Source organism: Carassius auratus, linkage group LG42F (assembly GCF_003368295.1).
Source record: "Carassius auratus strain Wakin linkage group LG42F, ASM336829v1, whole genome shotgun sequence".
In the NCBI taxonomy this organism is placed as follows: Eukaryota; Metazoa; Chordata; class Actinopteri; order Cypriniformes; family Cyprinidae; genus Carassius; species Carassius auratus.
This window is the reverse complement of record NC_039297.1, coordinates 138,496-165,984: the sequence shown is the minus strand read 5'-3', so window position 1 is coordinate 165,984 and position 27,489 is coordinate 138,496. Positions and strand designations below refer to the sequence as shown.

The window sequence follows — 27,489 nt, the reverse complement described above, 5'->3', positions numbered from 1 at the left end:
ATACATGCAAACACATTTTTAGCAATGATCAATCAAAAGTGGTGATCAAAAAATAATTAACAAATCGGTTGCATATTTGCTGAAACCGATATATCTGTGACAAACTCATATCGGCCGATGATATCGGGAAAATGATATATCGGTCGGGCTCTAATTACTTTACAGTGTTCTAATAATCATTTTTGGTATTTTGATGTGTTGATGTGTTTAATTGTGAGCTTCTTCTTCTTCTAGCTCATCAAGCTGCTGGATGGGAAACGCTCTCAGGCCGTGGGAATATTAATATCCAGCCTCCATCTGGAGATGAAGGACATTCAGCAGGGTGAGATCAGCATTTCAAACAACTTCACATCCCCTCCAATATATATATATATTTATTTTTTTGCAATATTTATGCAATTTTTATGAGCTATTTATTTTTTGACCGCGAAGGTACTTAATGTTCCTTTTTTTCGCGAGTATCTCACCGAGTTAAACTTTTTGATGTCACTGAAATAATGGCGCCCCCCTTAGTCCAAAATATCTATGAAACGATGTGGATTTTTAAAATAAATGAGTCTTTCGTGGGTTTTCTACTTCATATTTCAGTAAGAGACATAATTTAAGTTATATGTCTCTTTAACATTTCCAAAACATGTTTAAGATTTATTTGTGAGTTCACAAAGCTAACGTGTCAAAAGTCATTATTCTGATGAAGCTATGTTTTTTTTAATTTCAAAATGTCACATTTTCTGGTCAATCTTTAAGTTTGCAAATCAAAGACAAAAAACACTTTTGATTTAAAAGGAGCAATTTGCCAAATATGTATTCTTGTGGTAAACGGACGGATGCGTTTTGTTTCAGCTGTTCTGACGGTGGATCATTCTGTGGTGGATCTGGAGACCATCGAAGCTTTATATGAGAACGTGAGTCGCCAGATTAAACCTGATTCTTATTCTCCTTCTGTCTCCTAATGTAATGAAAATCCGCTTTTCAATATTACATGTAATATTGCACAAAGTGAGTGATTTGATGAGAGGTCGGCTCTTGGTTGCATGTGATTTGACGTTATAATTGTGCAGAGGCTGTGTTTTATGTTCCTGAAACGACTCGTGTGACTTCGAATGGTTTTGTTGTGAATGTTGACAGAGAGCTCAGCCTGATGAACTGGAGAAGATCAGAAAACACTACGAGACGTCTAAAGAAGACGAGGTGAAGCTCCTGGATAAACCTGAACAGTACGTCATTCAGCCACTCTCATCATTCGCTCACAATAAATACACTCGTTTTACAACACAGTCCTGCAAAAATGTCTAATATTACTTCATATGATGATGCTGAGTTAAAAAAATATCAATCAAAACTTTCCATCATGTCGTTTTTTCTCAAAAGAAGAATTAAGAGAACATGCAAGACTTCTTCAGCACGTGAATGATTCCCAAAAGCAAAAATGCTACAAAATGTGTCAAAATTAAATGTTAAAATTATATGTGTTAATATACGTTTTAAGATTCTCATGAAGTCGACAAACCTGGTAACTTTCACACAATATGCACAGATTTATCGTAAGATTTACTTCAAAGCAATTTTCACTCAGAAATCGCTAATAGATTTCACAAATAATCACAAAGAAATAGAAATTAAATTTAGATTATGGAAAACTTAACTAGCATTTTCTTGCAAAAAGAGCTATTATAGTTAACTAAATTAAAACCATAAAACATAAATTATTTTAACTATAAATAAATAAATACATGTTAAATGAAATAAATTAAAATATATAAAAAACTTTAAAACTTATTTTATTTCAGCTAGCAACATTTCTAATTTGAATTTAGTTTAATGTACTAAAAATGTACTGTGTAAACATATGTTTAATGTACTGAAATAAAATGTATTAAATATATATATAAACCAATAAAAATGACAAAAGCATAGCAAAATGACTAAAACCTTATCTAAAATTATCATGAAAATAGAAAATATAAAAAAAATTAAATTAAATTAAAAAAAATTAAAAGTATGAACTAAACTATATTAGTATATTAAAGGTACTAAAATGCTGGTAGCAAATTATGCTTCAATAATCTTTCATAAGTTTCTTTGCTTAACTTGGAAAAATGTTTTTGCAGAGTATCAGACATCAGACATTAATCTGCACACTTTACAACACTAAATAAACACATTTCATAATAATGAATAATATTTGCTGCACAAACATCTGAAGTGTTCCTGTTAAACCACCACCACTTTCTTCAGAATCAGCCAGCTGTGCGTGACCTTTGACCCTCACTGTAGCGAGTCCATCCGCATGCAATCCTCTGTAACATTCGTCTCAATCACACTTGTGCACTTGCTTGCGTCCAGACTGGTGTGTTTGTGTGAGGCATTGATCTGATTGGTGTCTTCCTGCGCAGATTCCTGTACGAACTCTCGCAGATTCCCGACTTCGCCCGCCGCGTGCACTGCATCATATTCCAGTCTGTGTTTGTGGACTCCATATCATCCGTCCATCGGAAGCTGGAGATCATCTCTGCTGTGAGCAAGGTACAATAGAGTCCAGAGAGCCAAAACTGCGTGCTTTCTTCTTTTGTGTTTGTGTAAACTATTTGAGTAAATGTAATTAATTACGGTACTTGAGTATTTTTTTTTATACTCTGTAGTTTTACTGAGTATCAACGATATTGCTCTCTAAATTTTTTAATAAGCATTTGTACTTTTCACTCCAGTACATTTGTACCCATTACATTTTGCATGGCATTTAGCTTCCTCTGCAGCAGTTTATTCTGTGATATCGCCAACTACAGGACACTGAAAGAAATAGATCTTCACCCAAACTTGTCAACAAGTCTACTTTGCGTGAATGCGAGCATGGCTGGGCGATATGCATGCTCTCCTCACAATCAACTCGTCCTTGTTTTTCACTGGCATACGTGTTTCCATAACCTTCAAATTGTGTAAATTAAAAATTGCGAAATGAAAAGACGCCTAATGGAAACCGTCAATTTAATATATACATGTTATTGTTACAATGTATGTAAATTCCTTGAGTTGCCAAATTTCCGAAATGCAAGTAGCCATTTCTGTTTAGGATTAAAAAATAGCATTCAAACCATTCTCTACAAGTAAAATCTAATACTATATACAGTGAATATATATATATATATATATATATATATATATATATATATATATATATATATATATATATATATAATAAATAGCTCATAAAAATTACATAAAATTATGCATCTACCAGAAGCGGCAACAAACATGATTTTTAACATCAACTTAACACATTATTTAATAAGATTAAAAATGTAAACTAAATAAAAATAATGAAATCAGAAATAAAACTAATATTTGTATTTGTAAAAAAATAAAACATTTATATAAAAAAATAACTATGAAAATAATAAAAACATTTATATTAAAATAATATTTGAAGTTGTACATTTTTTATATTAAAATAAAAATATTAGTAAAAATAATATTTGTGTTTATAAAAAACATTTATATTAAAATAAAAAATATTAATAAAAATAATATTTGTATTTGTAAAAAAAAACATTTATATTAAAATAATAAGTATTCATAAAAATGACTTTTTTATTAGTAAAAAACATTTATACAAAAACAAATTCATAAAAATAATATTTGTATTTGTATTTGTAAAAAACACATATTAAAACAAAAATATTCATAAAATAATATTTGTAAAAAACACTTATATTAAAACAAAACATATCAATAAAATAATATTTGTATTTGTAAAACACATTTATATTAAAATAAGAAATATTCATAAAAATTACATTTGTATTAGAAAAAAATATTTATATTAAAATAAAAATATTCATAAAAATAATATTTGTATTTGTAAAACACATTTATATTAAAATAAGAAATATTCATAAAAATTACATTTGTATTAGAAAAAAATATTTATATTAAAATAAAAATATTCATTAAAAAATATTTGTATTTGTAAAAAACACTTATGTTAAAAACAATATTCATAAAATAAATTTGTATTTGAAAATAAAATGTCTATTAAAATAAATAAGAAAAATCATAAAGATAATATTTATAGTTGTATAAAACATTTAAAAAGATCATACAAATAATATTTAGCTTTCTGACATGATACCTGTGACACAGTGCAGTACAGTGTTTGATAGTGTTGTGTTCTGAAGTATGTATGTGTCTTTTCAGGCTTTTCTTGATAATGACAGTGTGAAGGACGTGATCGGCCTCATCTTGGCTTTTGGAAACTACATGAACGGTGGAAACCGGACCAGAGGACAGGCGGACGGATTCGGACTGGAGATTCTGCCTAAACTAAAAGATGTCAAGAGCAGGGTATGAAAATACTCCTCATAAACCATAATCCTGCACTGAATATGTGTTGAAGAGTTGCCTGGGTGTGATTGGGTCAGCTCAACATCTGCCAATGACCTTCTTTCCCATCAGGACAATCGTATGAGTCTGGTGGATTATGTAGTGTCGTACTACCTGCGAAACATGGACAAGGTACTCTTTTCTTTTAATTTTCTCTATTAATGGATTTTACTCTATTCTATATTATTTTATTGAATGTTTTTTAACCGTGCAGGTGCTGTCTGTTACTGGCAATTGTGACTTTTTCTGACAATTCTGAGAAATAAAAACAGAAACTGCAAGATGTAAACATGCAATTCTGAGAAATAACATGAGAGTTATGAGATTATAAACTCATTTATCAGAGATGCAAAATAACTTATGATAAAAAGACCAAAAAAGTATTAAAATGAAGTGAGTTTTTGCTTTAAAAATAACAAATATCAGTCCATACCAATATTTGTTCATGTTTTAAGCTTCAACAAGACATATATCTTCATATCTCTTCATATGGTCATTTGTATCTTAAGTAAGTGTATCTTCAATTAGAAAAATTAACTGGAAAACAAGACAGAAATACTGGGTACAATTATTGTTAAAAGTGTAATAAATTATTATCTTGTTAACTTTTATGAATTTAATTTACTTATGAATTCTTAAAGTTGGATTAAACCATAAAAAACATAAAATATACAAATATATATATAAAAAAACACAGAATTGGGGGGAGGGGTTACTTAATTATTAAATTGTTAAAAAAAGAAGAAAAAAAATATGTGTGTGTGTGTGTGTTTTATTTTTTCATTTTTAACTTTTTGATTATTAAAATTGAATTAAACCATTTCAATTGATTCCAGAAAAAACTGAATTTGTGAAAAATAAAACAGATTTTATAGGGCCCTAATATTGAGATCTCAGACTTATAAAATTTAATGAATTACTTAATTGTAATAATAATAATAATAATAATAATAATAATTATATATCCTTTTTGATCGTTAAAACAAATAGCAGAATAAAAAAAAAGGGCTTTACTTTAAATTATTCGCAAAATTTGGGCAGTTGATTCTTCCTCCTTTATGATTGGGAAAATTGGTAAATTTTACTGGAAAACACGACAGAAATACTGAGTTAAAACACAAAAACTAACAGATTCTCTTTCTTTCTGACGGATGTGTTGTTGTGGTTTCAGAACGCAGGAACAGAGAAGAGCGTTTTCCCGCTTCCCGAACCTCAGGATCTCTTCCACGCCGCTCAGGTCAAGTTTGAAGATCTCGCAAAAGACCTTCGCAAGTTAAAGAAGGAGCTGACAGGTATGAATCTCAGCTGTATGTCTGTGATGTCGTGCTTATTTAATGCTTAAGATGTACAAAAAGACAGCGTCGCACAATGGAAAAGGGACAGCAGCTGTTCGGAAACCTCAAGACAAACTCAGACGCTCCAGCTATTTATTATAATTTGTTTTATACACAATGACTGTAAAATGAGAATAACGTTAATAGCCAGCTTCATCCCAGTGAGTCTTTTGAATCTATTTACTTTACAGATTGGTTCAGTGACTCTCGACAGGTTACTTTAAAAATGTTTTAGACCCTCAAAATACACATCTATTTTTTTCTCCTAGATTTTTTACAATTATTCTTAAGAGATATAACCTTTAAATTTTTTTTACATGCTTTGTGTTCGGGTCATTTTGACCCGGTTATGTACAGTATGGAGTATCATTAGTGTCAAAAATACTTTTTGTAAAATTATGAAGTTTTATTAGTGTCAAAAAACTTTTGTAAAATAAATTTAGGCTTTTTTCCATGTCTCACACACTTTTGGACTGAATTTTGATAATGAACATTAATCTTGATGAACCATTGCAGCATGAAAAACTGATCACTTTTTTTATCTGAAAGTGAAAGTTTATTCAAGTTAAATTAATTATTTTTGTTTGTTTGAAAGCTTTTCAAAGTAATATTTATGATGTTTTGATGTTTTGTTAGAAATAAATATTCAGGTTTCATAAATGTGGACAGTTTTTGAGCAATCATAAGTTATAAGCTCAAAGGAATTTAATTAAAAATATTAATTACACTGTAGTTAATACTGATAATTCCCAGATTATATGGTCTTAAAAATTACATTCTACGATATATTTAAATCAAATACTATTATCTGTATATATATATATATATATATATATATATATATATATATATATATATATATATATATATATATATATATATATATATATATATATATATATATATATATATATATACCCCCAATACAGTAAAACTGCACATTTATTGTACATATACATATACATTTATACATTGCATCAGTTTTTGATGTGGCTCATATGTCATTTAAAATTTCAAAGAATTTCTTAGATTATTAATTTAAAAAAGTGGTAAATTCAGAGTTAAACATTTTAAACATTTCCTTCGCAAGGAAAAGCAGTAGGAATGAGCAAACAGAAGTTTGTGACACTGTCAATTAATTACAATGCATTTAAAAGCTATTTCTTTTCCTTTAACACTGGAAAAGTCATTTTTACCGTAGCCTGTACTCCGGGCTGCCACAGGGGTCAAAGGTCACGCCTCCCCCAGCCCCCGGTGTCTGCAATTATTTAAATCAGCCAATAACATGGCATATGAAAGCAATTAGATATGCTCTCTCCTCATTCCCCTCCATTTGAGAATCGCTGTTAAAAACTCTGATCCTCAGTGACCCGGGGGAAAATACAAACCGGCTACAAAACCACTGCCGCCCCACCTAGAGCTGTCTGTCACTCATTTATTAGCAAGCAAACGCAAGACAATAAATACAGAATAAGGGCCTTCGCATTTGATCCACACCACAACAAAAAAGCCTCAAACGCGGGTCCTCGGGCGCTGGCACCAGATCGCACCTACAACAGCAGCAGACAGGGATAAATATTAATGCCGTGCTTCATAAAGAGCTGCAAGTGTTCCTAATTATTCCTGCAGTCATTTCTGTTCAGTGTGAGCGTGGAGGAGAGTCTCTCCAAGAGTTTCTGACTCAAGATTTGAGGTCTGTGCATCTGACATAGAGACGACGAAGCCTTTGAGTGAATCTGCAAAATCAAACATTTTACTGTCACCAATAAAAACTTCAGTTACATGAAGTAACATCATTCAGGAGATTTGATGAATTTGAAAGCTCTTAAACTCTCATATGTTTATTCATTTAAAGAGAAAAAACAACAACATTTTATTCAGTTAAGTTAGAGCTGTGTAAGTATAAAAAGTTTATAAAATATACTAATTTAAAATACTAATATAAAATACTAATACTAATATAAATATATTAATTTAATTAAATTTTTTTAAGGAATATCACACAATTTTTCATTCTTTTTTATTATTATTATTTTCACTTTAACTTTATTTGTGCAGCACTTTGACAAAACATTAAAGGAGTTTACATAGACTTTAGGATTAATTAAATTGTTAGTTATATACATTTGATTAGTTCAGTTTTTGGTAATAAACTGTATTAAATCATTAAATCAGAATCCAGAAAAATTCAAACAGACACAGAATCTCTGGAAGAAAAAATTCATAGGGTGCTATTATTGTTAAATAGTAATAAATTATACTACTGTTAACTTTTTAAGGATTTAATTGATTTATTCATTATTAAAATGGAATTAATCCAATAAAATATACAAAAATAAAATACAAAATAAACACAGAATGGGGGGTGGGGTCTTAAAACATTAGCTTAATTATTTAAAAAAATATTTTTTTTTAATTAAACCATTTCAATTAATTCCAACTGAATTTGTAAAAAATAAAACAGATTTTATAGGGCCCTAATATTCTCTTCACTAATATCTCTGATTTATAAAATATAGTGAATTTTTAAATTGTTAAAAAACTTTATGAAATAAATTAATATTATGTACTTTTTAATAATTAAAACAGAAAGCAGATTTTCTTGGAGAAAAAAAAAAACGAAAAATAAAAAACAGGCTTTACTTTAAATTATTTATAAAAATGAAAAAAAAATCCTCCTTTATGATTAGGAAAATGTATTTAAACCATTTGGATGGATTTTTGGGGTAATTTTGGGAAAAAAATTATGGAATTTGACCAAAAATAAAAGGTCCCTAATCTTGTATTGAGATTGAACTCTCTTTAAACTCACACGTGAGATTCTCAGCAAAAGTATGTAACTGCTATTCACTTGAATTCAGATATTGCAGTGTAGGAGCGATAACTGATGGCATGTTTTATTTGGACAGGGGCTGATATCAGAGACAGTAGGTGGATGTTGTGTATTTGAGGGCTAGTGTTTGCTGATCTTACACCCGTGGTGTTTGACACGGAGGGGTCACGACACAGACTCAGTCTCTAGGGACCTTTACACGTCTGAACTCTGAGAGCAGAGCGAGTCAGAGATGCCCTGAGACACCCCGACTGCCCCTCTGCCCTCCGCGCCGCTCTCTTCAACTTTTACCAGAAATCTGATCCCCATTTCTGCTCCTTTGCTCTCGTCAGGGTTAAAAGGGTTTCATACTACAGTCTCTCTTCAGTTCAGCCTGATCACTTTACTTCAGATAAAGCCTCTTAGCTTGAATTCTAGCATTAAATACAATATTTCCTCTACGATATTGTCTCTTTTTTTATATAGAGTGGACAGACTGGAGATAAAGAAGCGTCTAAAAGCTGAAGTTCGGTTAATAGCTCAATGTGTCTCTGCATTAATCAGAGGAACATGAACCCGTCGGATGCGGCTGTAAGTTGCTGTCTGAATCCAGACGTGGGTCAAACGCTGCTCTTTTGATTACGCCGCTGGTGTAATTGCCGTGTAATTTCCCTGGGAAGCGCGACCGCAATCCCGATAAACAAAACCTACTAACCGCTTCATGCTCGAAGAGCCACGGGAATATCCAGGCAACTTTGGGCAAAATAATAAAAACACAAAAGAGACACAAAAAAAAAACCACTTCAGAGACTGAAAGTGCAGCTGTTATTCGTACATTCTAATGACAAAGAGACAAACATCATCGCATGAGTAATGATTATCAAAGAATAACAGCTCTGGACTGACCGTTATTGAGCGTTTCCAGATGAAGCGCTCTCAGTCATGTCTCTACACAGACTGAACGATCCGTGTGTGTTTGTGTAGAGTTTGCATCTCGTTTAGTGTCAGTCTGTGAATGTCTTTAACTCATACTTTGAGGCTTTGATGAACAACTCTTGTGCTCTAGAAGCATGTTTTGAGAACATCAGTGTTTCCAATCAAAATTACGAGAATCTATATCAAATATTAATTATAGGAATGTTCTGTAAACATGTTTTTTTGTCTTTACATATCCTTTAATAAATGTTATGGGAATGTCTTCTGTTAGCTGTGTAAGTGGAGCATCAATGGAGGCCATATGGCACGAGTGAAGACAATACAGGCATTCCTCGCGTCCTCCACGGCTCGCAATGATGAAAGAGCAAATTAACCGAAATCATGCTTGTACACGCATACAAACTCTGGCTCACAGGGCTTTAGACGTCATGTTTTGGAAAGTTTTTCGGGAGACAAGACATTTGTCTGGCGAGCCAGCCAGGAGTTATTTATATAGCGTACAGTGGATCATTTCCATCGGGGGCAAAGCCGAAGAATTTCAGTAGATAATCCACAATTATATACAACCTCAGAGCTCTTTCAGAGCCGTATAAATCCTCGCTGACTGGCCAAGGCTGGCGTGTCGAGATAAATCAGCTCTCGTTTCTTCAGCATACATATACATATATATATATATATATATATATATATATACAGCTAGTTCAGTTTAATTTCACTTAACAAAAACAACAAAATTACTAAAACTTAGTGGAACTGAGAATATTAAATAAAATCTAATTCAATTAAATAAAATAATCAAAAGTATACAAAATAACACTGACATATACAAATGTAAAAAAACTATTTAATTACACAAATTCGACAAAACTACTAAAACTTTCAAGTGAATCAACAGAAAATATAATTTAGAATATTAACCAAAACTATAATAATATTTCAGTGATATTAAAATAACACTGAAACAATTTATTACAAATGCATTAATTTTTAAATGCATTTAGAAAATAGATTATGTATACATGTGTTTCTTTTCTCTTCAATTCAGTTCATCTTATGAAAATTGATAATCATCATAGATGCAGTCTCAGGGATTTGAGGAATTGTTTATTTTGATTTGTATTGACCAATAAAAAAACAAAACAAAAAACAGGTAATTATTACTTATTTATTTTTGTATAGTTAAGTAAAGATTTGATGTAAAGATAAATCATATATTATTATTTTTAGATTGTTATTCCTAAGAACAAATCAATTGCCTTTATGTAAAAGTATGAGCTCTGTATGAAAACATATTATAGCTGCTGCAATGATAAACACATGTGGGTATTTACTAGATTCATTAATGCTAAACATATCCGTCCACATACGCGGCGTGTTCATGTTTGGAGGCCAGGGAACGGAGTTGCTGAGTGATTTCTGTGAGTTTGTGTGAATGCAGTTGTTTGGCAGCACAACAGAGAGTCTGAGGAGCACAAACAACACAAACGAACAGCGGCTCGAACTCCATCCACATCTGTGCTGCTTCGTGTCATCACATGACGCTTACAGCTCAGCTGATTGGCTCAAAGACGCGAACCACGCAGTTTGTCGCTGAGATGATGAGACAGAAAACAAACTCGCCGTCATCATAATGAGCTGCATGCTCTGAAATCATTAGAAAACTCATAAACGAGTTCTCATGTTTGACACCAATAATCAAAAGCATTCTTGCTCTGGTTCTGTTGAATTCGCTCCAGAAGCGTCTTTGATGCTCATCTGTTTGAGATGAGATTCACACACCTCATCCTCATGTTTCTTGTTTAACTCGTTTATGGATGTGCTAGAAACTTGATATGCAGGACTCACCTGCGCTTCATTAATTCACCTCGTTACTGCTTCATTCAGCAGCCCATCCGTTCATAATATATGATTTCTGCAGTATGCTGTGCATTATGGGAAACACTGTATCAGGTACACAATGTGCTTGACTTTACCTGCCTTTTCTAGTATGATTAATGAACTGCATGCAACATTTTTACCATCTCTATTTTATTTTAATCAGACATTTTATACAAAATTGAAAAAAAATTACTCTTTAATTAAAGGAATGGTTCAGGTAAAAATGCACTGGAAATATGCTCAGGTCGTCCAAGATGAGTTTGTTTCTTCATCAGGTTTGTAGAAATGTAGCACTGCATCAGTGTCTCATCAATGGATGCTCTGCAGTGAATGGGTGCCGTCAGAATGAGAGTCTGATAAAAACATCACAATAATCCACAGCACTCCAGTCCATCAGTGAACATCTGGAGAAGACAAAACCTGAAACACATCCAGCATTAAGATGATTTTAACTCAAACACATAGAGTCTATAATCCAGAATAACACTTCCTCCAGTGAAAAAGTGTTCTGGTCTGAATCAGGAGAGAAATCTGCACAGATCAAGCTGTGTTTAAACAGTTCAAAAACGTCTTAATGCTGGATGTGTTTCAGGTTTTGTCTTCTCCAGATGTTCACTGATGGACTGGAGTGCTGTGGATTATTGTGATGTTTTTATCAGCTCTTATTCTGACGGCACCTATTCACTGATGAGACACTGATGCATAGTCTGACGTGTGTATTTGTCTAGAGTAGGCTGTAGACAGTAAATAGTATTTCTTCATGTGTTTGTCCTGCAGCGTGTGTGAAGGAGGTTGAGCAGGTGTGTGAAAACTCCTCTGAGGAACATCTACAGCCCTTTAAGGACAAGATGGAGAGCTTCGTCAGCACCGGTGAGTCACAGAAACATTCAGCTGTCACAGAAATATAGCAACACGGAGCAACACATCCAGAATGAAACTCCTTCAGCTCTTGATGTGACTGGATGAGGATCGGGTCACTCCAGATGTGCTGCGTCAACTCCGACTGCGTTCATCGTTCATCCATTCATGATTCGTTCATTCATCACTGGTTCATTCATTCATAGTTCATTAATTATTTTTTTCTTTCATTCATCATTCGTTCGTTCATTCATTCTTTCATTCATCATCGTTTAATCACTCATTCTTCATTCATTCGTGCATATGTTTGTTCGTTCATTCATAATTCGTTCATTCCTTCATTCATAGTTTGTTCATTTGTTTGTTCAATCATTCATCATTCGTTTGAGCATTCATTGTTATTTATCATTAATTCGTTCATACATTCGTTCATTCATTCATTCATTTTCGTGTTCGTTCATTTATTCATTTTTCATTCATTCATTCATTAAGCATTCGTCCGTCCGTTCATTCATCATACGTTCATTCATTCATCATTGGTTTGTGCACATGTATGTTCATTTGTTCATTCATGATTTCATTCATTCATTAATTCGTTCATTAATTCGTTCATTTCTTTGTTCGTTCGTTCATTCATTCGTGCATGTATGTGTTCATTCATTCATTCATCATTGGTTTGTTCATTCTTTCACCAGTTGTTCATTCAAATGGTTTGCTTGTTCGTTCATTGATCATTCATTCATTCATCATTCATCATTCATTCATTCATTCATCCATCCATCCATCCATCCATCCATCCATCCATCCATCCATTCATCCATCCATCCATCCATCCATCCATCCATCCATCCATCCATCCATCCATCCATTCATTCATTCATTCATCATTCGATCATTCATTATAGTTAGTTTGTGTTTTTGTTTGGTCATTCATCATTCATTTGTTCACTCATTCATTCATCATTCATTTGTGCATGTGTTTGTTCATTCGTTCATTCATTAATTCATAGTTAATTCTTGTGTTCGTTTTTTCATTCATCATTCATTTATGCATTCATGCTTTTGTTCGTTCATTCATCATTTGTTTGTTCATTAATTTGTTCGTTAATGCGTGTTCATTCGTTTATTCATTGGTTTTCGTTTGTTCGTTCGTTCATTTGTTCATTAATTCATTAATTCATTTTATTTATTCATTTATTAATTAATTCATTCTCTCTAAACACCTTATATGTGTCATAAGGAAAATTAAGCCTATAATTAGCACCATTAGGACTTTTTGCATATTTGCATGACAATTAAGCACATTTTCCTCGCACATTAATATTACTCTAATTTTTTATTTTTAATGGTGATTCTGACTAAATGCGCATTAGCGTAATGCAACCATTTAGTACTGATTAATTTAAATCAGCATAAATTAAAGACAGTGAGTACAAAGGACTTCATACTAAACTTCATAAGACATCCATAAAAACCAAACTGATGAAAAATGTATATTATAAATTTTTATTGTTTAGTAAATATTTTTTATCAAGTTATATTATTCTATTCTACTCTATTCTACGTTTTATTCATTTATTTACTTTTAATTTTAATATATTTATTTATGTGCATACATTTTTTATTTAGTTATTTATTGTTTTATTTAATCTTATTTTAATCTAATTTATTTATATTTACTTATTTTTTTCTTGTTTATCTATTTATCTTGTCTTAGTAATTTATCTTAATTTAATCTTAATTATTTATTTGTATACATTTAATTTTTTTTAATAATTATCTAGTAATTAAAAATGTATCTTACTTATTATATTTTATTTAAACTATTTTCCCTCTCTTGTGGCCCCCTAAATAAGATATAATTATTTATTTCATATTATGTAGATATTTGTATCATTCTTTTCAGGAGTTTGACTGGATCAGGTGTCGATTGTGTTATTATTCTAGTGCTTTACGTGGTCATTAATTCTTCTGATTATCAGCTTGTGTTTGTGACCGCAGAGATTGACCGTGAGAAAGCGCCACAGATTGACGGGTTTAATATCATTATTCATGTGGTTTACAATGAGGATCAGTGCGATGTGTTGCTTGCGGCGGCTTTTCATAATGAAGCTGAATCCGAGGCTCTTTACAGAGTGCTGCGGCGCGGCGGACGCTCAGAGCCGCGAGTCGCTTTTAAAAGCTGGATTTATTGTCCTGCTCAGCGTGCAGGTCCCATAACTTTCTAGTTAGCCACTACTGGTTTCATGTTTACAGACGGAGCTGAGGAGAAAATTCACACATCGCGCTCGACACGCACAAACAGCAGAGAGAGACCGCAGGCGCCAGTCCACCCCTGCTGAGACCAACGCCACTGGTCACACACACACACACACACACACAGAGCGCTGTTCACACTCGCCCCCACCAAAGACCCCCAACACTCGCCTTTGAACAGTTTTGGGCGACTTCCCCCTCTTAAATCTCGTGAGTGGGAAAGGTCCCCCATCACAGTAAAAAAAAAGGGATGAATCTGGAAAATGCAATAAATCTGAGATCATAGGCGCGCTCTGGCCTGAGATAAATTCTTGCACCTCGGCCGGCCGCCGCACACATCTGCCTTGCATTTAGACACTTTTACATGGAGCAGCTCCACGGGAGCCACTCGACACACACACACACACACACACACACGCAGGAAAATACATCAACACAAGCACTTTAACATCTCTGTTGTTTCTGGAGACTTCTGTTTCTCAAAAGTATTTCTCTTCAGATAAAAATATGTAATACGTATGTATGCATGTATGTATTATTTCAGTGTGCAATAATGATCTATTATTAAGCTCCGCAAGAGAGTTCTCGGTGGTGAAATCTAATAATAACAATAATACATTAATAAATTATTAAATACAAATGAATAAATAGATTCAAATTGGATTCAAATGAAATGTGTGGCTCGTCTCTGTTATTGATGGTTTATTTTCATGTCGTTCGCAGCACAATCACAGTACGAGACTGAAGACGAGCGACTGCAGGCGGCACAGAAGAGGTAAGAAACTCCAGCAGATAAATCTGAAGAATCGATAAGTCTCGCCTGTCAGATAATGAACGAAACATTATAGCACCTCCCATCCAATAATTATAAAACAATCCTCAATAGGAAATCCACAATAGGAAGGAGAACTGACACACTAACATAACCTGTAGTTATACAATCAGACAAGGGAGAAACTGGGACACACGTGAGGAGGGAAAACACAGACGAAAGAGTCCACTGAGTGACACATCGCCCCCCTCCAGGAAGGCGTGTCCTCGCCCCAGAGTAACGACATAGAAAGGGACGGAGGGAACTTGAAAGGAGGTTCGGGAGCAGTCTTGTACGGTCCTCGAGAGACCTGTCCACCTGCTCCAGCCGGAGGAGGGAGAATTCGGGATGAACGAGGGGATCCACAGACACAATGGAAACAAAAACTGAAAAAACAAAAATGGACGAAACTGTTTTGGTTGGGTCTTCTGTCATGACTTGCAGCCAGAAGGAACACAGGAGATGATGAGGGACAATATATAACAAAGTCTCAAATGTAAAATTCTGTCCATTTGATTACATATTCAAATATATAATATCTTTATGGTACTGTGACAGATCACTGTGAACTGATCGCCTCCTCTGCTTTAATAACAGTCACAGCATGAAATAAACATGAATGAGCATCCAAAGGTGTTAAAAGAAAGTGTACAGCTAAACGAACCCGTCTCCTGTCTCATGGCACAATCAAACGCGGAGAGAAAACACTAGCTTTCGCATTTTGCTTAATATGCACCATATAACATATTCGTCAACATTTTTATTGTTCTTCAGTGTTTATTTTAGTTTGAGTAAATTTGTCAAGTTTTTGCGACAACCACCATTTAAATGTTTATATTTAAAAAAACAAAATTGAAGTAGAAACATAATTATGTAATTTAAAGTTGGTAGGGATGTTCATTTTAACCAGTTAACGATTAATACAATCAATTAAATGGTTAAAAATATATATTTATTTATTTATTTTCAGTAATTTTGGTTTGCTACGTTTTTAGAGAGAAAAAAAAAACATTAGTCGCATATAATAAGTCGCATTTTATTATTTAATTCAGAAGTTGGCCTAATGAGGATGCAAAATATTTACAAACATTATAATAAACTGTAAAAATAGCTAGGCTATTTTAGTTCCCCTCACTCCACAACAAATGCTTTCAATTAACAGTATTTAGAAAAGAAAAAAGCCTTTCAGAACTTATAGCAATATAACAACTAATTAATTTATGCTATAACTAAACTGAAGCCAACATCGCGATGTATTTGAATGCTACATTATTGCGTTCCAATATCACTGTACGGTGATAACATATTAAAACTGAGAAGAGTGTTATTTTTACCATATGTTCGACTGACTGTATTTTATTATAATAATTAATAGGCTGAATGTTCAAGGTAGCAAAGCTTATTGTGCACGCGAATGCGGCGCCAGCGCAATCACTTGAATGTTTTCCTTCTAACAGTGGAAGCAACTTCTCCTTTTAGTCATAAAGAAAATCGGAATTGTAAATGGCTTGCCTTTATTTTTGTACATTCACAATAAAAACAAATCTTTGTGCGTGAAATAAGCATAAAGAAAAATTAGGTTGCCGCTTTCTGCCGTCTGGTTTACTTTCGCAAAGCACAAAACGAACCGAAACTGCGTTTTTCTTTCATTTTCTTCATTTATTATTTAAGTAAAAATATATTTCTCGTATAGGCCTATTTATTCGTTCCCCAGGACACAAATGTTAGTATTTTTAACAGGTCACAGACTCTTATCTTTTCTATTTAATTCAATTATAATATAAAATAATCTTATCGTTAAACAGTTAATAATCAGTTAAAGAGCGTCGGTTGTCGGTTAGGAAAATAATAACCGAAATGAACATCCCTAAAGGTAAGTATTAATACTACAAAAACACTTATATTTTAAGTGTTTGAATACACATCAGCAAATTTCAGCCTTCCGTATTATTAACTCTTTAGTTTATTTTACAACATTAGTTTGTCCTGTACTTGATATATTTCCAAAATCGAAATCGAATGGAATCGAAAGGCAAGCTTGTGAAGTTATTTGAAACAGAAATCTTTATAACGATATAAATGATTGATGTAGTGTTTATTAATCTTACTGCGCCCAAACTCTTGAGCGGTTGTCTTTATTATTAACATTTTGGTGCGGTTTGAGTGCATTCTGGGATTGATTTCTGTGTGAGGAGCAAGTGTCTGTGAAGGACAGGAGCAGGCGTGAGTTTAGTGTTCTGCAGACTCTCTCTGTTATCGTTCGCTCTTATCGTGTGTGTTCAGTAATACTGCAGACTGTTTGTGCTGATTTATGTGCAAGCCTTCGGCTGCCAGATGCTACACCATGGAAAATATCTGGAACTTTTCATAGAGGGGAAAAGGACAAACAAAGCATATTGATTATTTTTCCTTGTTTAGATTTGAGAGTTTTTTTGTAACCTGAAACAAAACAAAGCGAAATGAAACACACACACTTGCATTTGGGACTCTCCATAGGCGTAATGGTTTTGTTCTCTCTCTCTCTCACACACACACACACACACACACAGCAGTGTGTATAAGCTGCAGATGTCGACATGGTGGCGTCTGAAAGAGCAGAAGGGACGACTCGCTCGACTCCACATTAATGAAGGTGTTGAATTGGCCAATATTGATCAAAAGAGCCCGGCAGCTCCAGAGTCTCTTAATTTCCCTTTACTTTGGTCCGGGAGAAGCGCCTGGCGCTCGGACCGCAGGAGCAGTAAGTCTCAGAGTTCTCATGGACGCACCTCGTTAAAGTGACACGCGGGTGATGGATTCGGGCCGCGGGCGCTCGTCCGGACCTGGGTGGGCGTCCACATGTGTCCCGACCCGAGGGAGTCACCTTTACACACTCGTCCTCTGTGGCAAACACGCTAAACACGATCAGTGCTTTGATCTTACAAACCAGCTAACACTCTCAGCTCTCACACACCTTTCGAACAAGCCTTCTTGATGTCAAGTTTATGGAATCATCTATAATTAATATTTGATGTATGTTTTAAACAACGGTCTTGCATGTTGTTGTCTTTTTCTTAATGTTCTCATCATGGTGGGATAAAAAGTTAACCTCGTGAGGTTATTTGACCTTGATGCACATTGTTAGAAACATTTATGGAACTATTAAATAACTTCTAATCACCTCAAGAAAACTGGACATTTGAATGTTCTTGAATGAAAATAATGTTTTAACGTAATAATTTTTTTTTCTGAAATTCAAGTAACTATAAATAATCTTTATGGAATGTTTATTAGTATAAAAAAATATTTTTATATACATTTGAAAATTCTGTTTAACATTATTAATACCACTATCAATCTTCATGTGTTGGTTCTCTTTCTGATGTGTCTTCATCTATGTGTGAGGATTCTCTCAAGCGTTTTGTTAATAAGATAAATGTTGGAATTAGTCCCTTTTCCTCTGATCTGTCGATTCATCCTAGTTGTACTGCTGTTTTTAGTCAGTTTAATCCTATTACTGGCACTCAGCTTTAAGAAATAGTTGAGCACCTCAAACCTTCTGGCTCTTCTATTGATGTTATCCCTCCATGTTTTCTTAAACGTCTCCTTAATTTTGTGAACATGTTAAATCGCTGTTTAGAAACTGGCATGATACCTGATTTGCTCAGACATGCAACAGTTCACCCCTTGCTAAAGAAACAAAACTTAGCCTCTATAGTATTGGGTAATTTTAGACCCATCTCGAATCCATCTTTTATTACAAAGATTAAGAGATATACCTCTATTAATGCTGTTTTATCATGTGTGGTTCCTCAAGGCTCTATCCTGGCCCTAATTCAATTTTCTCTTTACATGCTGCCATGCAGCTCTATTATTAGAAACATTGTCTGTCATTCCTTTGTTACACCAATGGCACACACATTTATCTGCCTCTCAAGTGAAATTCAGATTGATTTGGATACCAACTTTGCCTGTTTGACTGATGTAAAAGCACGGCTGTCTTTAAACTTTCTGAATTTCAACGAGAGTAAAACAGAAATTATTACATTTGGACCCCCTCCGATTTTTCTGTCAATCCTAAACAAATAATGATGTTATGTGTATTTGATGAATGTTGTAAGAAACATTTTTACAACCTTTAAATAACATTCTAATCACCCTGAGAAAACTGGGGATTTCAGTGTTTTAGAAACATTACAAAACAATGTTTCCGCAACGTTTTTCTAAGCTTAAGCTGTCCCGGTTTGTTGTCGTGTCCCTGGAATAGCCAGAGTGATTTTTCAGTTTGTGGAAGCTCTGTGAACATCTTTTATGAGACGAGGAGTGCTGAACTGAACTATCTGCATTATCTGCGGTTTAAAGTTTCGTCAGACAGTCGGAGGGCAGCAGAAATCACTCTGTACATTTCATGCATTCCAGATTAAAGCTGTGCAAATCGCACAGTAATGCAGCAGCTACAGCTCTGAGATCGACAAGATAAATCAGTGTCAGACTCTGACACACAAGTGTGTGTGTGTGTGAGAGAGAGAGAGAGTATGTGTGTGTGACTGTGTTTGTTAGTTTGTTTCACTTTATCTTAAAGATTATTTACACTAGTGTGATTGTGTTTACATTACCAATTTAGTGATTTTTATTTTATATAATATATTTTGTATTTTTAGCCATATTTTTTACTTGATCTTATTTTATTTTATAAATTATCATTATATATTTATTAATTATTATATTATTGATGGTCTTCTTTTGCCTTATTTTATTTTCTTAAATATATTACTCTACTTTATTCTAAAACTGTTTGATTTATGTATTTCTTTATTTCTGTTATATATTTGTTTGGAATCTGAATGATTTTTTCCTGCCATCAGGACAGTGATAAATCTATTATTTTTTTATTTAATTTAATTTAATTTTACATTTTTGTATTTATTTTATTTTATTTTATTTTATTTTCAGTTTGTGACCGCTGTAATATATTTGTCCTGCCGTCAGAGCTTGATGAATCTGTGTTGATCCGCACCTGAGCGTTCCTGACGTGTGTGTGTTTAACGCTCCACTGAGTTTCTCCTCGGTTCAACTCATGTGTGATCCGTCACACGCGTGACCGTTAATCTCGCCGTTCCACTTGATTTGTGGCCAATGAACGTGATTTTCTGCCACTAACAGCACAATGTGGTTAAGTCTCTTTTCACGCTCTTTTACCCTTGATGGGAAAAGATCTTCTCATTGTGTGTCACAACAGCAGCCGATAGTTTCAGAGAAAAATAAAGTTCATTATAATGAGATCCATGGAAAAATCTCTGTTCGTTTTAAACCAGCCAAATAAGAAACTTGCTAGAAACATCCTATAGGATCTTATTTGTTTTATTTGAGAGTTTTATTCTTGTTTTTGTTTTTTTTGCATTTTGTGCTCCAGTGAACCAGACATTTTAATGTTCTTTTAATATAACAAATAAATGTTGCAATGTATTACTTGTATATGCATGTTTCAATGTAAAATATGGCATCTTTCGATTCTCCCGAGAGAGCAGATATCATGTTGACTGATTTGTCTTCTAGTTTCCAGGACATGGTGATGTACTTCGGGCTCAAACCCAAGTCTGGAGAGAAAGAGGTTTCTCCAAATCATATCTTCATGCTGTGGTACGAATTCTGCAATGATTTCAAGAGCATCTGGAACCGAGAGAATAAAAACATCTCCAAAGAGAGGTGAGGACCATTCGTCTCACAATGAAGTTTAGAGACTAAAGCCATGTTAATGATTTCAGCGAAGCTTTTACAGATCAAACCTACCTCCAATATTCAGTTCTCACTTAGAAATGCACTTTCCCGCTCTTGGTTTTCAATCAAAATATCCAAACATTTACTCAAGAGGCAAAAATGCCATGTTTTAGAGAAGATATCATCCATCAGTTGAGTTTATTTTGGTTTCTACGTTCTGTTTTCTCATCTTAAGCATAAATCTAAAAAACTTCAGTGACATTTAAAAACAAAACAGCTTGTATAAGAGGAAAAGTTGACTTTCGTTTGACCATGTTAAATCGCTGTTTAGAAACTGGCATGATACCTGATTTGCTCAGACATGCAAAAGTTCACCCCTTGCTTAAGAAACAAAACTTAGCCTCTATAGTGTTGGGTAATTTTAGACCCATCTCCAATCCATCTTTTATTACAAAGATTATTAGATATACCTCTATTAATGCTGTTTTATCGTGTGAGGTTCCTCAAGGCTCTATCCTGGCCCCACTTCAATTTTCTCTTTACATGCTGCCATGCAGCTTTATTATTAGAAACATTGTCTGTCATTCATTTATTACACCAATGTCAAACGAATTTGACTTTCGTTTGACCACCATTCACAAGAAAACATCATCAGAAGAAATGATGACAATTATAGTTTTGCGCTCTTTCATTTTAGACTGAAAGAAGCTCAGCAGACCGTCCAGAAAATCACGGCTGAGAAGAAAGTGGAGACGAAGAAGACCAACGCAAACAGTCTGGTGAGAAAACACACAAGCACACCGCTTTATAACATTCGTAACACACTCAATAATATAAATAATTATATTGCACGAGATGCTGGCAGTGAAATCCCGGGTTTCATTTGTTTATTTTAATACAATTTACCTAAACAAGTAAACTGAGTAGTATTAGGATTTTTAAATATTGAAAACATTATGATATAAAATGAATGCAACTCCTAGTCTTTATTCCTTCTTTATTTGTGCACTAGCATTCACACACACAGGAATAATGCAGAGTTTAATCATCAAAAACAACAATTCCGTTTAAAATGCATACCATTTCGAGCATAAAAAGACATATTTGAACTCACTAGAAGCAAAGACTGTTATTGTGGAAGTGGATTGAATCGTGCTCTCAGATCCTTATTGAGTTATCAGTCATTAGCTTTGATTCCCATGCATGCATCTCCTGATCAGACGTGTAGCTTGAATGCAATGCTTAGCATCGACCAAATGCATGAAATTGTCCTCTGTTTGACAGAAAGAGCGACTGCGAAAGAAAGAAGCCGGCGTGTCGTCCAGCTGAGACAGACACAGAAGCACCAGAGAACCGTGTGGAACCACTTCAGTATGAGACAAACGTATGTTATTAGGTCAAGAAGAAACATCTGACATCGATATATCTATCAGAATCAGCTGTGCCTCATATTCATCGAAGGGTCGGCGTTATATTATCTGAGTCTCGATGTTTCAACACATTTTCCTTTTGCCAAAATGAGACTTGACGAAGCACTTTTACGCTCCTTCTCACTCGTGGAGTCTATGCAATGTCCTCCGTTTCAGAAGAGAAATGTGCAAATCATATCCATGCATTAAATGTGAGAACAGTATGATGGGGAACGTGTGTCATCGACTACATCTGATGACATTTTCATGTGTAACCGAGTCAAAGTCAAAGGCTTTATTGAGGAATACCGTGTTATGAGGATGTCAGAAAGTGGTTTTGCTTCCCTGTTGGTTTATGTTGTAATGCATTCTGTCATTTATCCAGTTATTTCATGCGCAGATGTGTTGAAAACGTCCTGGAACATTATCACAGTGTCAGATTTTATTGACATTTTTTTTATTTTATTTCCTGTAACAATTTGTACATTTATTAGGTGCAATAAACGTTTTGGACATCAGCGAAATGAAACATAAGAAACTGTGTCTTCTGATTTCTGAAAAAGTATTTACATTAAAACCACACTTCAACAATAAACCCATATAGTTGTTCAATCAATGCAACGTTGATTTCCAATACGCTTTTTTTAATAGTTATTAAATTTTAGGTCCTTAGAAAGATGGTTTTATTTAAATAGTGTTTGGTTTTTACTCTCTTCATGAACTTATTGTCTTGTAAATGATCTAACAAGCAAATCAAAACGTGAACTTTCTAGATTATATATGGGAGGAACAATGCATTTAGATGAAGTTTCTCAAAGCGCCTGCAGTTTAATGACTGTCGAGCGTTAAAAAGCTTTCGCACTACATTAGCTGGTGTGTTTGGCTGTGGATGCGGTTGAGCTCAGTGCGTAAAACACACAGCGTGAAATTGATTTCTGTGGTCGTTTATGAAGCGTTTAATCATGTGTTCGACAGAGAGAGAGAGATCAGGGGTCAAAATGTTTGACCTTTTATTAATACCATCTTCCCACAGGCTTTGAACATCTTCCTACAGGCACATCATACACAACATCTGTACATCCTTTGCTCTTCACAACCAAATCTTTTCAATGTTTCACCTCTGTGACTGATATTATAAATAGATGAGTAGCTTGAAGAAAAACAGTGTCTCATTCGGTCACATTAGAAAAAAGTGCTTCCACATAGTGGAAACTATCAGTCCTTAAACTGTCTTAATTCTAGATTTGGAGATGAATGAAGACATTCAGCGTGAGGAATGATGCTCTTCTGCATCTGTCACCATCACAAACACAGAGCTCAGGACTGATCTCGTCTATATTTGTCCTGGACGCTCTCTAGCATGTGGGTAGCTGATCTAAATACATTGAAAATATTAGGATTTTTACAATTGAAACCAATCAAATGAACATAAATGGGTGATCATTTGACATGTTTTAAAACCTTTTTTTTTTGTCTTTTGGTAGATTTTCACTGTAGCTGAACATGGTTTATGAAACGTCATCTGTTCATTAATGAGCACAATAAATGTTGCATGTTTAATAAGCATAAAATAACATTTAAACAATGTTTGAAAAGTTTTTAGATGACTACTAACCACATTCACGACTAGTCGAAATCTGCATTAGAAAGTATTATTATTTTGTTGTATTAGAATCTAGTATTAGGGCTTTAGATATTTAAATAATTGTGGTACAAAATTAATGCAAAATTATTTCAGTGACCAGTCAAATGAAAGTAAATGGGTTTTATTGATAATTTAATATTTTTAGGTGATTTTTGACAGTTTTTGGCCATAAAAAAAGATTATATATATATATATATATATATATATATATATATATATATATATATATATATATATATATATAATTTTTTTAACTGGTGTTCAGCTATCCTGCAGTTAAACTTTGCTTATAAAAGTACAAATAATTCATGCATTTCTCAAATGAGCTAAAAAAAAAAAAAGTTTAATAATCATAAAACACTATTTGCATGTTGGTTAAAAGTCTAGTTTTAGAATGAAAAAAATTCACTTTTTACGCATGTGCACTACGATTTTTAAACATTTTGAAAAACAAAAGTAGTACAAAATGAATGCAAACCCATTTTTAGGTGCCTTTTTTCCTGCAGTTAGTTTATAAATACACAAATACTGCATGCATCTCTCAATTAATGATCTAAAAAAAAAAACTGCATATTTAATAATCATCAAAAATATTGAAATGTTGTTTGAAACAATCGTTTTAGATAAAGTATGACACGTTGTCCATTTTTGGATGCTTTTCCCAGTTCACACTGGTGTTCCCATGCTCCTGCAGTTAAACATAGTTTATAAAAGTTTAAATACTCCATGCATCTCTCAGTTAGGTTCGTGAGCTCATAAAACCGCATGTTTAATAATCATAAGAAATCTTTAAAATGACACTTTTCATCTCAACTACCCACGTGCACAACTACTGTCAAAATTTAAACACGTTGAACTGGATTTACCTTCCTAAAACTCTCGATGCAGGGAAATGAGTCTATGGACGTGGTGCATATGAAAGAATAAAGGGAGAAGCATCATCGCACGTGCACTGGTGTGTTCCTCGTCTGAGTCTGTGACTGATGGTGTGTGATGGTGACAGATGCGTCTCTGCACTAGTTCCAGCAGATCAAGCGTGTCTACACTCGCGTGCTCTTTCTGACGCGTCGCTCTCGCTTCTAGTCCAGCTCGATGGAGATGCAGCGGCACTGTTTGACTCGCTGCACGCGCTTCTTCCGCGTCGGCGGCTGCTGGTCAGGACAGTTGAGGGTGAAGGTCATGGTGGTGAAGCGCTTGGGCTTGCAGAACGAGCACGACTGGAACGCGCCCTCCTCTCTGCGCACGTGCCTCGGGATGTAGAAGGAGTTGCACTGTCCGTAGCAGAAGCGGTTGATGATGGTGCGGCTGACGCAGCCCTCCTCGTGGATGGTCTGTTTGAGCGGCTGAGTCTTGCACCAGTCCCGCTTCAGGTAGCGGCGCTCGGTGACGTGCAGAGCCTCCTGACTGGACTCCAGAACCTCCTCCGAGCCGCGGCTCCTGCCTCTGGGGCCCGGTCCCGGTCCCGGGGCCGCCTGATGCTGCTGCTGCTGCTGCTGCTGCTGGTCAGACTCGTTCGGGTTGTTCTTGTCCGGGTGAGGAATCGCGCCTCGGTTCCGCTTGGATTCGGCGGGACTCGACAGGAGAAGAACCCAGATGAACAGCGTCGCGAGCGCGATCCGAGCGGAGGAGGCCATCGGCACTGACGAGAGAGAACCACACAGCGTTCAGAAACACACATTTAGAGTAATCAGAGGAAACATTTGGAAACATTCTGAGTGTTAAAAAAAAAATCGGAACGTTCAGAAAAATCACAGCGTTCATTCGGAAACACTCGGAAACATTCGGAGAAATTAAGAGCGTTCGGAAACATTCAGCTACACAATTCGTTTTCTGAACCTGTAAAATGTTAGGCTTTAAAGTTTTATGAAAGTTAAGGAGGGAAATCATCATTTTGCACACATTATGGGAAATATTCTACATTCTGAAAATGTATCGAGTTAGACGAACCAGATAACTTTAAACAAATGGTGTTTTAATTGTTCCTAACTTTGAGAGAGCGTTCGAGGGGATCTTCACAGTCACAAATCTAATTTTATCCAATATTATGGTAGTATATATTTAATAACTGAATGAGTGACATATTCATAAACCAACCTTAAATGATGAAATGTGGTTGAAATATTGTAACCTAATTCAATACTGAAACAATATTTATCAATGGTTGAAGACAGTACTTCAAAATCGATGTTGAAATATTAACAATATATGCACACTGTCCTCTACATATTAAAACATTTTCAAAAATCAATGTATAACAATCGTATGTAGATATTAATTCTATAATTCCTAGATTTTGAGATACAATGCAGATAGCTCAGTTAAAATTAATTAATATTATATTAATTCATTATATTAGATTTTTTTCCCTTTCGTGGCTGGGAGGCCATATAACCATGGCACCATGTCTTAACTTAAAAACATTCTTCATTTTAATATTCAAACAATTATTCAAGCAGAATTGTGCAAAGATGCATTTCTGCATATCTACTTCATCTTTGGAGAGTCGTCCATGAGATCTTCAGTTAATATTCCGCCAAGACATTACAAACTCTCATCTGAAAATATAACCAATGTTTCTCTATGCTGTAGCACAAACATTAGAGCAAGGCACTAACAACACAAAGGTCATGGGTTCGATTCCCAGGGAATGCATGGACTGAAGTGGCTTCGGATGAAGTGGGATCATCTGACCGATGCATAAATATAAAATAAAGCACCTGCTCCAAACACATGTTGGTTGATCAGTGAAGGTGTGAAGATCTCTCACCTGTCAGCGTAGATGAGCTTCTAGAGGAGATCTGTGTGAGGAGAGGAGCTGCGATCCGTCCCATAGACACACACTTAAACACACACACACACACACTCTGAGAGTCTGCTGGTGAAATGAGCACCACATCTCCACGCTCTCAGACACAATGCTGGAGAATCAGAGCTGTCCAGCCCCTCACACACACACACACACACACACACACACACACAGAGAGGAGGGCTCTATCTGTTTGTCTGTACCAGAATCCTGCTGCTGGATATCTCATCAAGACCCTTCTGTCATGTGAACATTATGTCATTTATGGATGGAAACAAACCTTTATGATGTTCCTTCTGGTGATGGAGAGCTGCTGTGCATTTATTCAGCCTGAGATATGTACTGTGTGCAAATATAGAAGATTTTTCACATTATTCTTATGTATGTAAATGTTATATAGGCTATATATACATAGTCATTCAAAATTTGCAATCAGTAAGATTTGTAATGTTTATTTTTTCTTTTCTTTTTTTTTTAAAGAAATCTGCATTTATTTGATTTAAAAAAATTATGTAAATTCAGTAATATTGTGAAAACTTATTTCCATTTAAAACAACGGTTTTCTAAATAGATTGCAATGGATTACCATTTAAAACAATGGTTTTTAATATGCTGATTTATTATAAGTGTTGGAAAGAGTTTGAACAATTTTTTTTTTTATTCAAGT

General features: G+C 34.4%; 2 protein-coding genes across 2 annotated transcripts; one reads left to right on the top strand and one right to left on the bottom strand.

Annotated features, from left to right (window-relative positions):
• Window positions 1–234: 234 nt before the first annotated feature.
• LOC113068203 (formin) lies at window positions 235–24,128 on the top strand (the record flags this gene model as incomplete). Its single annotated transcript, XM_026240866.1, is given in 12 exon segments — window positions 235–322; window positions 844–905; window positions 1,129–1,217; window positions 2,397–2,526; window positions 4,195–4,341; window positions 4,453–4,512; window positions 5,552–5,672; window positions 12,118–12,210; window positions 15,178–15,229; window positions 20,801–20,950; window positions 21,660–21,741; window positions 22,247–24,128. Coding segments are annotated over 12 exon segments (1,119 nt in total), but the record flags the coding sequence as incomplete, so codon positions are not given.
• Window positions 24,129–24,268: 140 nt separating this feature from the next.
• LOC113068201 (gremlin-1-like) lies at window positions 24,269–26,977 on the bottom strand. Its single transcript, XM_026240865.1, has 2 exons — window positions 26,784–26,977; window positions 24,269–25,655 (listed from the first exon to the last, which is right to left on the bottom strand). Exons 1-2 carry the CDS (start codon window positions 26,845–26,847, stop codon window positions 25,096–25,098), a joined length of 624 nt encoding a protein of 207 aa, XP_026096650.1. The 5' UTR covers window positions 26,848–26,977; the 3' UTR covers window positions 24,269–25,095.
• Window positions 26,978–27,489: the final 512 nt, after the last annotated feature.

What these genes read in the sequence shown, in the direction of transcription:
- LOC113068201 (XM_026240865.1), bottom strand. Translation starts at nt 26,847, where the DNA reads ATGGGACGGATCGCAGCTCCTCTCCTCACACAGATCTCCTCTAGAAGC. An exon ending in AAGCTCATCTACGCTGACAG is followed by an intron (nt 25,656 to 26,783) that starts GTGAGAGATCTT and finishes CTCTCTCGTCAG; the next exon opens with TGCCGATGGCCTCCTCCGCT.